The sequence below is a fragment of the Psammomys obesus genome, unplaced genomic scaffold (assembly GCF_907164565.1).
Source record: "Psammomys obesus unplaced genomic scaffold, mPsaObe1.curated_primary_1811, whole genome shotgun sequence".
In the NCBI taxonomy this organism is placed as follows: Eukaryota; Metazoa; Chordata; class Mammalia; order Rodentia; family Muridae; genus Psammomys; species Psammomys obesus.
In genome coordinates this window covers 4,152,668-4,168,433 of record NW_026591598.1, presented here as the reverse complement: position 1 = coordinate 4,168,433, position 15,766 = coordinate 4,152,668, and the positions used below count along the sequence as shown (strand labels likewise).

The following is a 15,766-nucleotide window of genomic DNA, read 5'->3' as shown; positions in this document are numbered from 1 at the left end:
CAGCCCTCAGCCTAACAGGCTGTATGGCCCAGTCTCTAGCACAGTGGCCCTAAGAAGGCTCCTAATCAGCAGCTTGGACTCTGTAGAAGAACCTCAAAACTGAGGCATACCCTAGAGTCTTGGGGTTTGGGTCCCCAGGTGACTGCAATGTGCAGCCAAGGCCACTGCACTGAAGACAGCAGAGGACATGAACAGGGACTGAGCTCTGCAGGGAGACGTCTGGATACTGCTGGCTCCTGGGAGGCTCTCATTCTATTCAATGGAAGCTGACTTTCAGTAATTCTGGGCTTTCCACTGGCTTGGTGATTTTTAGAGCAATATCTAAGCAAGTGAATATCAGCAAAAAGAGAATAGATGGAAAAAGAAAATCTCTGACAGGCATGATAGGAGTAAAATAAAGAGAAAAAAAATCTCAGGTTTAGAAGGAACGCATGAGAAGCAGGAGCTAAAAATTTTATTTCTACAAAGTGTCTATTCTAGTAGGAAGATTCAAAATATGCTTTTCAGCTTTCTTTGTTCCTCTAACACGAAACTCCATCATTAGTACTCTCTACCTTCCCCTTTCAGAAATCAAAAAGCCAAAGAGCCAAGTTGCCCATTTACTTCTAAAAGCCACTTTAGTTTCAGTTATGAATATTGACACCACATGAAACAGGTGATAGGATGTGTCATCAGGAAGGTACAGGCATCACAAAATGTCCCAAAAGAAAATCAGATGGTAAAAACAACAATAAAAAAACAATACGACACAAAACAAAACAAAAGAATGGCAGATATTTACAGCCTCCATCTGCAACGGAACTTGGGCTCTACTTTCAGCATTAACACAAATATCAGAGATGTGCACTTCTCCGTGTGTGGTCACAGATGGAGCTGGTGCCAGCCAGTTTGGGGGGAGACATTCATTCTAAGAAGGGAGAAATGCACAGTTAGCCACCCGCAGGGACTGGAGCTGAGGCCAGGTCTTCCCGCCGTTCTGCTAGTAATGGTGACAACAGTGAATGGCCCAAAGTCTTATAGGAAGGACTCGTCACTACAGTTAGGACAGACTAGCCAGTTACAGGCACTGGGTCTGGGGGGGCCGAGGCAGATGGCCACAGTCAGGCGAGGGGCATTGTCACTGTGAGGTCAGAGGGAAAGCAGGGCTCCACAGGCTTGGAAGCTTCTGCTAGCAAGTCTTCTAATAGTCCTAGAGAGAAACAAAAGTCACAACTTACTTGTTGCCTGATTTGATCAAATACATACATGTATACATACATACATAAACACACATACACACATCATACATACATACATACATAAATCTTAGGAGAGAATATACTCAAAGAACGTTATACAGTTGGGTAGAATCTTGATTTAAACCTATAGAACAAAAATTAAAAAAAAAAAATTCTGGGGGCTGGAGAGATGGCTCAGTGGTTAAGAGCTCTGACTGTACTTCTAGAGGTCCTCAGTTCAATTTCCAGCAACCACATGGTGGCTCACAACCATCTACACCTCTACTCCGTCTTCTGGCATGCAGGTATACATACAGATAGAACATTCAAAATCTTAAAAAAAAATTCCATAAACAACTATTTCAGGGAATTTCTGTGTAGCTAAAGGCACTGTTTCAGGTATGTGTTTCACATGTACAGTGTCCCAACTCTGAGGACACAAGGGCCATCAATGCAAATGTCAATTCTGCTCATTAGTTCACCAGCAAAAAGAGAAACAACGTTAATAATTTAGTATGAACTAAGAGAAGAACAGTTTTCTCCAATGAAAAATGTGTGACTCATTCTCTAATTGTTTTGTTGTTTTGATACCAGCTCTCATCATTCAGCCCTGGCTGACCTGGAACCCCCGTGTAGAGCAGGCTGGCCTCAGCTACCAGAGATTGCCCGCCTCCATCTTCTGAATGCTGGGATTAAAGGCCACTATGTCTGTTCTAAAGTAGTTTAGTAAAGAGCACCCAGAAGTTAACGTACCCAGACCGACCCTCAGGCTCTGGGAACCAGAGTGACTCTAGATTAGGAACATTCAGATTCTGAAGACCAATCATCTACAAGCTCGCCAGCCCCTGGTGTGGGGGGGGCGATATACGTCATCAGCAAGGCCCTTGCTCAGCATGGGTGAGGCCTGTGTTTGAACCCACCAAAACAAAAACTTTTAAAACAAAAACACTGCCAGTCTCCCTGAGTTGTCTGGCTGATACTTACAGCTCGGGGTTTTTTGTTTAACTTCAGATCAATCCTGTGGTAGGAAAAAAAAAAAAAATAGAGGATATTTGCACTTTAACTTACAGAAACAGGGCAGCAAGCAGCTACTGCATAGGCACAGCTATAACAAAGGCTACTCAGTTAAAACCACATTCTTCATTAGACTATGTCATAATTTAGTCGTGTTCTCAGATATTAGGCAAGTATTAAGAATATGAGCACATACTTTTGCCATAAGGCAAACTGAGGTGACTCAAAAGGGAAATATATAGCAGTTACAAAAGCCATAGTTTTTAAATAAAAATTTTAAATAAAGAATTAGAGAAACCAGACAAAGAGTGCATGCTCAGGTCAATGTGTTGTTAGCTCTGTAACTACGTCACCGACAGGCTCTGAGGCAGCCAGTGACCAAGAGCAAAGAGACTAGGAGTTTGTGTTTCTGGATATGAAACACAGAAGAAATTACAAGAATTTCAATGTTTAAATCTTTTCAAAGCAAAATATCAAAATCTTAAACTACTAATCTCCTTAGAAAGCAAAGCCAGAAAATCAATTTAAATATGAATTAAAAGTACAGGTTATCTAATTAAAAAGAAATTAAAATGCATAAAAGTGAAGTTTACTTAATTTTGCTTAAGTTATTAAATAAAATGTTACCTCCATCACGTTTTTCTGTTTTTAAAAAAAACTTCCCAGCCTAACCTAATATACATACCTACAATTAAACAGATAAACTATGGGTTAGAAAGATCTCAAAACGGCATATACCGGTGTCTACACACCACACAACACAGCACAAACACTAATTCAAATCAAACTTACTCAAAGTCATAATCAAACATGCCAGACGGGCTGAGGGGCAGCATTGGAGGAAGAAAGCAATAGAAATTAATATACTAATTGAATAAATTAGTCGATTAGCCATCCTAGCAAGATTTGTAGAAACAAAGTCAGCTTTAAGAATCTTAAGCCATGAGGTTTCAAACACCAGAGCACCAAAGACTGTGGTCAGGGGATTCCCTTCCTCAGCGTACTCCAGAGTGGGGGAAGACCACGGAGGGAAGACTGCATTAGAGCACTAGGGACAGCCGCAGCCCTGGGTGTTAGCTGCCAGACTCGGGGTTAGCACTCCTGAGATATCTGTGCTGAAAACAGAATTAGTGCATTAGAAGAGGGAGGGAGGGAGGGAGAGAGAGAGGGAGGCAAGGAAGGAGGCAGGGAGGGAGGGAAGAAGAAGGAGAAAGGGAGGGAGGAAGAGAGGAAGGGAGGAAGAAGGACAGGGAGGGAGAAAGGGAGGGAGGGGTTTAGTCATACAGCAGAAGGTGCTAGAAGTCAGCATAACATATTGTCATTAAAACAAAAGGTGACAAAACACTTTATACTTTGAAAACAGCAAAACAAGTAACTTTTTGTTCAAGTTCATGTTCTAAACATGTCCGGTGCCACCAGGTCCTGCTGCAGAGCTCCTCCCGGAAGCCATTTGCTGGCTGTACGAACCTCTGCTCTTTCATGAGCTGTGCCTCCTGCGCTCTGATGGCAGTTCACTGTTCATTTTCCTTTTCTGTTTTTATTGGGGGGTAGGGAGGGGTCCTGCAATAGAGCCCACACTGGCCTCACACTTGGCATCCTCCCGCCTCAGCCTCTACATAACATGACTGCAGGCAAGTGGCACCTTGCCTAATACGACAGCTCATTGTTTATATCAATGCAGCAACTAAGTAAAACAAAGGCCACTGGGCTTTGCTGGCACACAACAGAGAAGGCCATTCTGAGCTGTCACTGCTGACAGGCCATGGTCTGCACAGATCTCCAAAGCAAGCATCAGCCGGGACTATAACGCCAGCTCCTCCCTGCCTCTGGCACCTTTCAGACTGTAGACAGGCATACAGCAATACTGGAATGGCTGTTCTGCTAGACCATGTTTGTGAGAGTCAGATGAGAGCTGAGCTCCAGCACCACTTATGCGACCATTTCATTTAGGACCTTCCTGGGCACACACACCAATGGACAAGCAGCACTTTTACAATGTTTTCCTTTCAAGCTGATTCTACCTTCCCAAATTAAAGTAGATAGTATCAGCTGGGGGTGTAGCTCAATGGTAGGTGCATGCTGGCTTAAATACATATGTAAGTAAAAGTATATCTATTTAGCCAAACTTGGGTTTGGTGGCAGGCATGGTAATCCCTGCTAATCCCAGCATTCGGGAGGCCAAGGCAGAAGAAATTAGTTTGAGGGCAGCCACAGTTTCATAATGAAACCCTGCCTTAAAAACAAACAATGACTCACAAAAACCAATCTTGGATGCAGTGCGATAGTGAAAATCTCTAAGAGCAGCCGATATTCACTTTTTCTTTTTAAAGACAGTGGGGCTTAACTATCGTTCTGGCACGTACAACATAAGGAATTCAGAGAACCAATCATTTTGATGTGACTAGCATGCACGAAGCTTTGTGTTTCATCCCCAGACTAGGGAGAGGGATCATTTGATGATGGTTTTCATATTCCAGAAGAGGGTAAATTCAAGTCCTTCCTGCTGCTTCTTCTCTGCAGTGTCTGGCACATGGCAAGTCCTCAGCCACCGGCTGAAGAGCAGCCTGTGAACAGGGCCTGACTACATGGGCCACCACACAGCAGAGAAGAAAGCACTGCTCTGGGTGCCAACTCACCAGCGTGTCCAGATAATGTGCTCCACCTCTGCCCTTGAGTGTGCAAAGGTAGCAGGACTCCAAGAACCTTAGCCCACTGACGTGCCACTCAGGGCAGTCCTGACCCCAGCTTCCTAAGAAAGCAATTCAGTACCACTGGCCTTTTTGGGAGGAGATCAGACAGATACAAATTCAGAATATAAAAACTCTCAGTCGGGAGGGGAGGAGGGAGGGGCTAATGGGGGGATACAAAATGAATAAAGTGTAATTAATAAAAAATTTAAAAAAGTTAAAAAAAAAACCAAACTCTCGGTCCACCTTCTGAGCAGGACTTGCACCCTAACAGAAGAGTGTCCAACAATGATCTTTCTAAATGCTAGTGTGTTTCTAGAAGGAATTCAATCCCGGGGCCAGGAAAGGGAGGAATGAGGAAGAAGTGTTGTTCCCATGGAAATGCTCTAGACACCTGCAAGGACAAGGTTAAAATAAATGCTTCTCTGGCTCCCTTTTAGCAGTCAACAACTGCTCACATCACTAGTGCGAATCAAGTATCACAGGAAACCAGCAGGCTCTAGAGAGAATACTGGTCAGTGATGTAGAGTCCCAGGGACTTTCAATATGCTCTCCCTGCTCTAGAATCTCTGAAATAGGAAAAGAATCACCAAAATAAACGTACTAAAAGCAACACCAAAGAAAACACTAAATTAGCTTTCTCTGTGTGTGTTATATGTGTAAACCCGATACTGTGTCAACACAATGCTGGGTGTCTCTCCACAGTTTTTGTAAAAAGTGTCCCATCACCTCTTTTAGACTGGCTAGCCAGCAAGGCCCCAGGATCTCATATAGGCACATACAACTCACTGAGAGTTTGGACCTGGGTCCTGGGATTAGAACTCAGATCCTCAAGCCTGCAGAGCAAGCGCTTTACAAACTGAGCCATCTCCCAGTCTACAAAATACTCTTTAAAAGAGTATGGGTCTCTGCTGTCTGAGATAGACTAGCTCTAAGCCTATCAAAACGCTCCCATAACCTACAGCCTTACCACGGTGGGAAGGAGCAACTCTTTGCTGTTTTTCACTATAGTCTGAGATTAGAACAGTGGTTTTTGGTTTGTAGAAAAAAAACATAAAGCAGCAATCCGTTATCAGTATTTATTGGGAGGAAATACTGTTTCTGCAATTAAAAAAAATAAAATAAAAAACAAGGAAAGTTTAAAAGAATTCAAGAATCTGCTGATGCCAAAGGGGTTCAAACCAGTTAAATTTAATTCTATAACACCCACAGTGCCAGGTCTATGAAGGTCATAGTGCAACAGCTTAGGTGCAGGATAGGATACCCCACAGATATCTAAAGCAACATAATTCATTAGCCAACCAGAGGACAGGGAGCCCCACGCAGCCCTGCACACCCCTTTCGCCCCCGCAGTGTTCAGGCTTCCAAAACCAGGACGAGGGAGAGCCCTTGCTCCAGATCCTTCCTTACCCTCTGAGTTATGGCCCAGCATTAGCATACACACCCAGGCAGAGTGACCACTAAAGTCCCCTGAGACACCTGACCTCTCTGTCCACTGGCTGTCATTCCCATCTCATTCCCCACTGCAAAAGTAACAGTGCTCAGAAGGTTCCTACGAAGGAATGCTCGCATTTAGGAGCTTTTAGAGTTCCCCCGAATCTGAAGGCAGCGTACTCAGAGAACTACAAAATAGAAAAGTCATAACAATCATAACCAAACCTATGGTTAAAAAGGCATGTCAACTCAGCTCTCAGAGGAGCAGACAGGGGCCAGGATTGAGAGAACTCTCTATCCCAGATCAGTTTCCCAATAACCAGAGTCATTTTTCAAGGACTTAATTCTATGTCCCTGTTTTCCTCTTAGCAAAGGACACAAAGCTTACAATGTTAGGTGGCTTCCGAGAGCCACATTCTATCCTAGTGACTCCCGCTGATCCTTCAGGGCCACTCCACTGCCACCCACACCTCCCTCAGACAACGCCAGCCCACTTGACTTGCACCAAAAGAATTTCTGCCACCCAAAATGTAAGGGCTCTGCCACTGTGCCAGGCAGTTTTATTCCAACCAAGTCCCTCCCAGTAGTTGTGAGAACTATGGGACTGGGTGGGACCCTGCCACTAACCTGTGCCGGTTTTTATTCTTCCGTTTTTTGTGGCTGCTGTGGTGGCTCCCTGAGGAGGTAGAAGAGGCAGCCTTCTGAGGCTTCACTCCCTGAACGGCCCCGTCCAGGTCCTCGGGGTCCTCCTGAGCAGGCTCGTTCTCCTGATTGTGGAAGTCTGGAGAAGTATCGCTTTCTGTCCCACTTCCTGGTTCCCCTAGAGGAAAGAAAACAGGTCTCAAGAGCCTGATCAGTATTCTGTCGTCCTGTCATCAGCAGAGGTCTTCTTTTGAGCCCACAGGCCATGTAACAGAGGATACAGGCTGACAGGGAACATACATTGAAAGTAGCAAAGCTGGGAATTCCTGGAAACCATGTAATCTGCAGCTGTGCAGCTCCAAACCACAGTGCTAGGGACAACCCTGACCACAACACGGCCGCCCCTTGACGTGAGGGCTATTTTAACATGGAGTGCGCTAAAGAGAGGAAGAATTTCACCCACAGGATGAGGAACGGTGACACTGGCAGAACTAATAAGCCATCAGGGAACCCTGTCCTTTCAAGAGCGGTGGGGGGGTGGGGAGAGCTACAGATGACGCTCTAGCAAGAGCCTGAGTCTAATACGCAGAACCCAGGTCATAAGGCTCACCAACTGGAACTTCAGCTCCAGGAGATCCAACACCTCTGGCCTCCTTGGATACCTGCATTCACACGCACACACACACACACCCTCACAGACATACATACTGAGTAGAAATAATAAATGAAAAACAAAGAAAAGGTACCCACCGGAGAGGAGACTCTAATCCAATCCCTGAATTACTGAGGTTTTGGATCTGCTGGGTATTTGGGGAGAGGGAGGAGGGCAGGAGGTTGGGGTCATCTCATGGAGCTCAGACCTTGAACTTCCTAGGTCACAAAGTATAGCCCTGAATTTTTATCAAAAAAAGGTTATTTATTTCACTTTTAAGTTAAATGTATGTGTGTTCGGGCAGGGTTATGGGTGACGCAATACAGGTGCCTGTGGAAGAGAGAAGACATCAAACCTGGCGCTGCTACTATAGGCCATCAGACCCAGGAGCTGTGAACTGACCCAGGGTCCTCTGTGGAAGCAATAAACACTCTTAACAGCTCATCTGTCCAGCTTCCCCCTCCCTTATCTTTTTAAATTACATTTTACTTATTTGTGTGTATGCTGAGAGAGGGGGCCACAGCAGGGATCCTGCGCACCTGGTTTCTCGCTGGTGGAGCTGCCTGGGAGGGTGTACTACCTGCAGACGGAAGCATATGCCACTAGGGGTGGGCTTAGGGGGTGTAGAGCCTCACTCCGCTTCCTGTTCATTCTCTCAGCTTCAGCGGGACAAAATAAAATCGGCCAGCTCCTACACAGAGAGCCCATTCTCAAAACATAAAGGAAGCCAAGACAACCTCTCTTCTACAAGTCACTTTTGATCATGGTATTTCTTTACAGCACCAAAAAGTAACTTACATCCGCAGCGAGTATGAGGCGCTCAGAACAACTCAGGGAATCAGCGCTCCCCTTCCACTGCTCAAGAACCAAGCTCAGGTTTGGCCGCACTAAAACTTCTGATCTTCCCGCCCTCAACTCCTGAATGTTGAGATTACAGGCATGAGCCGCCATGATTTTCCCCCAACCCCGTCTTTGGCTATCCTGAGTATTGAACCCAGCCATTAAGCTAGATCAACCAGCCCAAGGATGCTTGAACAAAGTAGTAACTACTGATATAAATCATCAATTTTAAAACAGCACCTCAAGAGCCAGGTGGGGTGGCACATGCCTGGAATGCTGGCACTTGATATAGTGAGACAGGAAATCTAAAGGTCAAGGCCAGCCTGGGCTCTATAAAGAGATCCTGTGTCCAAAAATTAATAAATAATAGTAACAACAACTTAGCCATATTTAAACAACAGAACCAAGTTCAAGAGCATCTCATAAATACTGTCTTAGGGCAGGGTGGCTACAGAGTAAAGCACTTATACAGCATGAACAAGACCTTGGGTTCAATCCTTGCACCAAACAGGAAGGAAGGAGGAAGGAAGAAGAGGGAGAAGGCAGTACATTAGAGACAGGAAGCTGTCCCAAGTCCATGACCAGTCTAGGCTATAGTGAGCTCCGTGGTGGCCCATCCTCCACCTCTACCTCCCCAGTGCTGGTGTCACAACTGTGCAATACCATGTCCAACTTCTGGAAACTGTTGATAAGGATGGGGAAAGACATGCATTCTACTCAACTACTAGTGGGCCCAAATATGTAAGTATTTGCCTCTAAAAAAGGTCAAGGTCTGTGTCAGCAAAAGGGTCAGGGGTCAGTGTTTTCCTTTCTGTCTTTATATTATGATTTTTTAGGAAGAACCATGAGGCCACCAGAAGCAGAGAAACATAGGCTCAAAAAGACAGAAGTAGGGAAGTTGAAAGAGGAGTACTGCCACCCGGTTCAAGGGCAGCCTGGTCTACATATCAAGTTGTAGGTCAGCCAGAGATACAAAGGAATACCCTGTCTGAAAACAAAAAGCAGGAAGCAGGCCGAGTAGAATGCTCAGTAGATAAAGCACTTGACATATAAATGCAAGGACCTAAGTTTGCATTCCCAGAACCTACATAAAGCTGAACCCCAACTCCTATAAGGAGAGAGGAGACTGAGACAGAAGAATCCCTGGAGGCCCCTAAGCCAGCCCACCTGACATACATAATGTAATGGAGAAAAAGGAGAGACCCTGCCTCATGTGAAATAAGGGTAAGGGCAAACATCTGAGCTTGTTCTCTAACCTCCACACATGTACCATGATGTATACACACACAAACACAGAGAGAGAAAACAAAACAGAAATGTGTAGCTTATACAGGCATGTAGCTGTAATCCCAGGGCGGGGATGGCTGAGGAAGGAAGATGAGGAGTTCCAGGCCAGCCTGAACCACATCTCAAAAACACATTCAAATAACAACAGCAGCAACAACAAAGCCTTAAAAGCAGAAGAGCCCAGCAAGGCGACTGTGCAGTTAAAGTATTTCCTGTGCAGTCCTGAGGGTGTGTGATCAATCCCTGAAGCCCCTGCGAGAGGGAGAGAATCAACTCTCAAGAGTTGTTTAGGCGCTGGACAGATGGCTAAGAGGTTAAGAGCACTAGCTGTTCTTCCAGAGATCATGAGTTCAATTCCCAGCAAACACATGATGACTCCCAACCATCTATAATGAGATCTGGTGCTCTCTTCTGGCATTGTATATAGAATAAACAAATAAAAAAAAAAAAAAGAATTGTTCATATGCACACCATGGAGCACATATAACCACACTCCCAACATACTTCTCCACTACCCCGGAAAAGCAAAGAAACAGCCCGATCTCAGAAATGATGGAACTAATTCAGACACGATACAGGAAAGCGCCAGGAGAGGGCGCTCCACAGCCATGGAGCTGCACAAGAATAGAAAAACCATTTTATGCAATTTTACATAAAATGTACACAAGAGCCTGGGAGTTGGCATACACCTGGAGTCACAGCACTCAGGAGGCTGGGGAAGGGAGACGGTGAATTCAAGGCCAGCCTGGACTACATGGAAGTGAGCCAGTGAAAAAAGACTGAAAGAATTTTAGAAGGTCTCCTCACAAAGCTACAGTAATCAGCATTGCGATGCTCATAGCGTAAGGAAGGATAAACAGAGATCGGAGAATAGAGTTCAGTCCAGCATGAAGCCTGACGTTAAGGTCAGCTCTGACAAAGCTTATGAGATAATTCAATGCAGAGAGGAGTTCTGTTTTTCAAGACCAGCCTAATCAACACAGCAAGACCTCAGCTCAGAAAGGTGCATCAGGCTGGAGAGCCCAGCATGTCTGGGCAAGAACACTGTCTGCTCTTGCAGAGGACCTGGGTTTGGTTCCCAGGACCCACATGGCAGCTCACAACTGTCTATAACTCTAGTTCCAGGGGACCTGATGTCTAGGACTGTATGCATGTGGTGCACACACATGTGGGAAAAAAAAAAAAACAAAAACACCTGTATATATGGAACACAAATACATTCTAAGTCTATTTTCAAAGAAGATAAAACGAGGCCAGATGTGGTGGTGTACATCTTTAATCCCAGCACTCAGGAAACAGAGGCAGGTGGTGCTCTGTAAGTTTGGAGCCAACCTGGTGGACATACTGAGTTCCTGAACAGCCAGGGTTATGTTATATAGAAAGACCCTGTTTCATTTAAAACAAAAACAAAAACAACAAACAAAAAACCATGTACTTACCTAAAAAGAAACCAAGGGGAAAATTAGAATAACTTCAGAGAAAATGAAATAGAATACTTAAAAATAAACCTATCCCAGGATATGAAAGATGTCTGCAATTGCAACTTTAAGCCAAACAGCTAATAGTGGTGGCTTACACCTTTAATCCCAGCAAGCAGCTCTCCAGGTTCAGTGCTAGCCAGGTCTATGTGGAGGTCCAGGTCAACCAGGGACACACAGTGAAACCCCATCTCAAAATAAAATAAAGGAAAATGAACAGACAAGAAATCTATAAAACATCGAAGGAAGAAACAAATGGACCTGAAGAATTCATAGTGACTAACATCAGACTATTACCAAAAGCAATCTGCACTTTCAATGCAAACCCCATCAAATCCTGGACATTCTCCAGGCAGTGGTGGTACTTGGGAGACAGAGGCAGGCAGGTCTCTGAGTTCAAGGTCACCCTTGTCTACAGAGCCAGTTCCAGGATAGCCAAGCCTACACAGAAAAGCCTTGTTGCAAAAGATTAAAACAAAATAAAACAGAAAACTTAGGTATTCTTCACAGAATTATTAAAAATAAATTAAATTCGTATGGAGGCCCCAAAAAGCTACAGCAATCTTTAGGAGAAAAAAAAACAAAACAAAAACAATGCTTAGAGGTACCTGTTCTCAAATTATATTATAAAGCTAAAAAAAAAAAAAAAAAAAAAAAAAAAACCAGCATGGTACAGGCAGAGAAAGGTATGCAGATCCATAGACTAGAACAGAGGATCCAGACAGAAGCCCACACAATCAAGCCAGCTACTCTGACAAAAACACACACTGGAGAACAAACGGCTTCTGGAGCACAGAGTGCTGAGAGACTGGGATTCCCATGTGCAGGAGAATGCAGCTGGATCTGTGTCTCTCACACCACAGACTTGAAGCTTTGAAACTGTTGAGGGAGAACCCCTGAAGATACAGGCTCGGCGGCTCCCTTGGGCAGAAAACCACTCAGCGGTTAAAAGGCAGTTCTGTTCTCACAGAGGACAGAGTTCAGTTCAGACATAGCACCTATGTCAGTTCAGACATAGCACCTATGTCAGGGCACCTGTAACTCCAGCTCTGGAGAAGCCAATACCCTCTTCTGGCCTCCAGGGGGCAACAGACTCAAGCAGACCGCCATCCCCCAAAATACACATAATTTAAAACAAGATAGATAGATAGATAGATAGATAGATAGATAGATAGATAGATAGACAGACAGACAGACAGACAGACAGACAGACAGACAGACAGACATGTATACATACATACAAACATACATACAGGCAAAGGCAAGACCTTTCTACACAGGACTCCAACAACACAGGAAATAATCCCAAAACCTGATAAATGGGATGCCAGAGAATCAAAAAGCTGCACAGCAAAGGAAACGCCAGAGTAAAGGACAGGGAAATATTTGCCATATACGCAAAACATATGAAATTAATATTCTGGATGTTTTGGTTTTCAACGGGGGGCTGAAGGAAATGACTCAGTGGTCAAGAGCACTTGCTGTGCAATCCCGAGGACCACGGCTCAGATTTCAGAACTGTGCAACAGGTCAGACCTCCTGCACAGCCCTGCAATCCCGCCTCTGCACGTGCAGAGAAATCACTGGGGTTTGCTGGTTTATAGCCAAGCAGGGAAAAATACAAACCTTGGGTTCAGGGAGAGACCTGCCTCAAAGAAATGGGCAGAGTGCTAGAGGTACCCCTAATGCCCTCTTCTAGTTTCCATATGTGCACACAACTACACACACACACACACACACACACACACACACACACACACATTCTCACACTCATACCACTCACATGTGCATACAGATTTTCAAACTGCAAAAATCACACATCAAAAAACCCAAATTATCTGATCAAAAAATGGGCTAATGAACTGAAGGCAGTAGTCAAAGGAAGAAATATGGATTAGCAGGGAATAGGGGAGCACACCTTCAATCCCAGAACTCAGGAGGCAGATGCAGGCAGATCTCTGTGACTTCAAAGCCAGCCTGGTCTACGTGAGTTCCAAAACAGCCAGGTTACACAGAAAAACCCTGTCTCAAAAAAGAAAAAAGAAAAGAGAAATAAGAAAGAAAAGGAAGGAAGGAAGGAAGGAAGGAAAGAAGGAGGAAAGGAAAGAAAGAGAGAGAGAAAGGAAAATAAATACAAATGGCCTGGCCAATATGTTCTTGAAACAAGCAGTCAGCTTCCTTGTTATCAGGAAATGTAAAACTGCTTTGAGATTCCACCTCACTACAAGACAAATGGTTAATCCCAAGAAAACAAAAGATATTCATCCTTCAATCCCAGCACAAGCCTTTAATACTAGAGGCAAAAGCAGATGGATCTCTCTGAGTCCAGGCCAGCCAGGGCTACATAGTGAGACCCTGTCTCAAAAAAATAAATGACAACAAATGCTGGTGAGAATGTGAGAAAAGAAGAATCAATCCTTACTCAAACAAAACAAAACAAAAAATCATTTCTAAAAGACTTGAAAATAGAGAGTGGACAAGCCAAGCTTCAATTCCAGGATCAAATGTTGTGGTTATTTACCATAGAAAAATATTCATGAGACATATACACCTAGACAAAGGGAGAGGATTGATTCAAAACAGGAAAGCACAATCCAAGCCCACACTTATTACACACTATGTGGCCTCATGAACTGAATATAATATAGAGGCCTGGCTAGGCCTGAAATCCCAGCTACTTGGGAGGCAAGACGGATACAAGTTCAAGGCCTGCTTTGGCTATGGTGTAGTTTCAATTGTACTAGCAGGTCCTTCTGCTAACAGACAGCATGTATTAAATATTTATATTAAACATCTTTTCTACAGTCAAATGTTGGAAACAATGCCGGGAGATTATGAGATAGCAGTGCAAGAGACAATAAAGCCTTGGACCATAGCAGGGAGATAGGAGAAACGAAAACTGAGTCATCAGGAACTGGAAAGCCTAGACTCTGAGACAGGAGAGAAAGGCAAACTGTCTAGACTCCAATCTGAAAAGACACTGGGGAGTGAAGGCAGCTGGCCATCCATCTTCAGTCTCTGCGACGGGAGTGCCGTGTGAACAGACAGTGGGTCACTCTCCATAAGCTCACTCAACTGCTCCAAGCCCATCAACAGAACTCACCTAGGTCTCCTCTCTGATACAGTGACATCCACGGCAGCAACTCTTGTCCCAAAGGACTAACAGAGATGATGAGAACTGGCCGGGAATGTAGCTCAGTAAAGTGCTCGCCTACCATGCTCAAAACCCTGGGTTCAATCCCCAGTACCACTTAAATTCAGGAAGACAAGTAAGTTCAAAGCCATCCTTGGCTGCAGTGAGTTTGAGGACAGCCTGGGCTATCTGAGACCCTGTTTCAAAAGGGTCAAAAAAAAAAAAAAGAAAAAAAATTAAAAGGGCTAGGGATCATATTTCTAGGCCTCACACATGCTAGGCAAATGCTCTACCACAGAACTACAGTACTTAGTCCATGGACACTCCAGGACTGTGCAACTTCAACCACTCCACTGACGGTGCTGCACTGAGGAAGACAAGAGTTTGTTTCTCACTGACAGAAAAACAAGCCACAGTCTTCAGAGCAAAGACTTGGAAATCTACACAGTAAAGGAAAGGAAGGGCGACTGAGGGCTGCATCTGGTAGAGGGCAGGTCTCCAGGCGGAAGAGAAGCCCTCCAGAGTGGGCAGGGAAGTGAAGAGCAGTTCTGCTGGATACTTGGGAACACTCAGCAGCCCCTGCCCCTGCCAAGGCAGCAAGGAGAAAATCTTACTAGTTGGTCAAATACATAAAGCCAAAGGAAGCAGAAATAATGCATTGGGCAGAGGGGGATTTTTATGTATGGCTTGAAAATCAATGCTCAAAGTAGAAAACTGAAATCCTCAAAATTAAAGAAGATAAAAGGCAGAAGTCTGCCTCTTCATTCCTGGCGATCACAGGCCTCGTGCACAAAGGACTCATTCCACAGCCCTGGTTTCCAGAGAGCCTGCAGCACTGAAAGTGTGGAAGTGCAGGCCAAGCACACCGCTTCTCTTGTGGGGCACAATCCTGGATTCAATCCGCAGGGCCTCCAAGGACCCTCAAGTCTTGCATCTGCTTTACAGATGTCCAAGCAGAGGGCCCTCCAGATGGCTTCGCAGGCACAGGCTCCTGCAGCGAAGCCTGAGGAGCCTGAGTTTGAGCCCAAGGTGAAAGGGAAGCACCAACTCCCACAATCTGCCCTATGACCTCCACGTGTGCACCGTGGCACATATATGTGGCTACATTCAATAATCAATAAATAAATACAGAGATTGATATTAAACAGTAAATGAAGAAAAAAAAAAAAGCAAATGAGGGAAGTGAGTAAAAGTAAACAGACGCTGGGCAGCGGCGGCACATGCCTTTCATCCCAGCACTCTGGGAGGCAGATCTCTGAGGCTGAGGCCAGCCTGGTCTAGAGTGCATTCCGGGACAGCCAGGGTTACACAGAAAAACTCTATCTGAAAAAAGAAAGAGAGGAAGGAAGGAAGGAAGGAGGGAGGGAGGGAGGGAGGGAGGG

The 15,766-nt window shown here is 44.8% G+C and overlaps 1 protein-coding gene across 5 annotated transcripts in view; it reads right to left on the bottom strand.

Moving 5' to 3' along the window:
- Positions 1–591: 591 nt before the first annotated feature.
- Positions 592–15,766, bottom strand: part of Meaf6 (MYST/Esa1 associated factor 6) — a 26,004-nt gene continuing 10,829 nt past the window's right edge. The window contains exons 5-9 of one of the 5 annotated variants that reach the window (XR_008720581.1): positions 6,980–7,172; positions 3,024–3,053; positions 2,859–2,916; positions 2,202–2,235; positions 592–1,189 (exon numbers count right to left, since the gene is read on the bottom strand). Coding sequence is in view for 3 of the 5 variants with exons in the window: in XM_055611220.1 (XP_055467195.1) it covers positions 1,181–1,189; positions 2,202–2,235; positions 3,024–3,053; positions 6,980–7,172 (266 nt within the window). In the remaining 2 variants the exon portion in view is untranslated. The remainder of the gene's footprint in view (positions 1,190–2,201; positions 2,236–2,858; positions 2,917–3,023; positions 3,054–6,979; positions 7,173–15,766) is intronic. The other 4 variants (XR_008720582.1, XM_055611220.1, XM_055611222.1 and 1 more) reach the window with 4 other exon arrangements.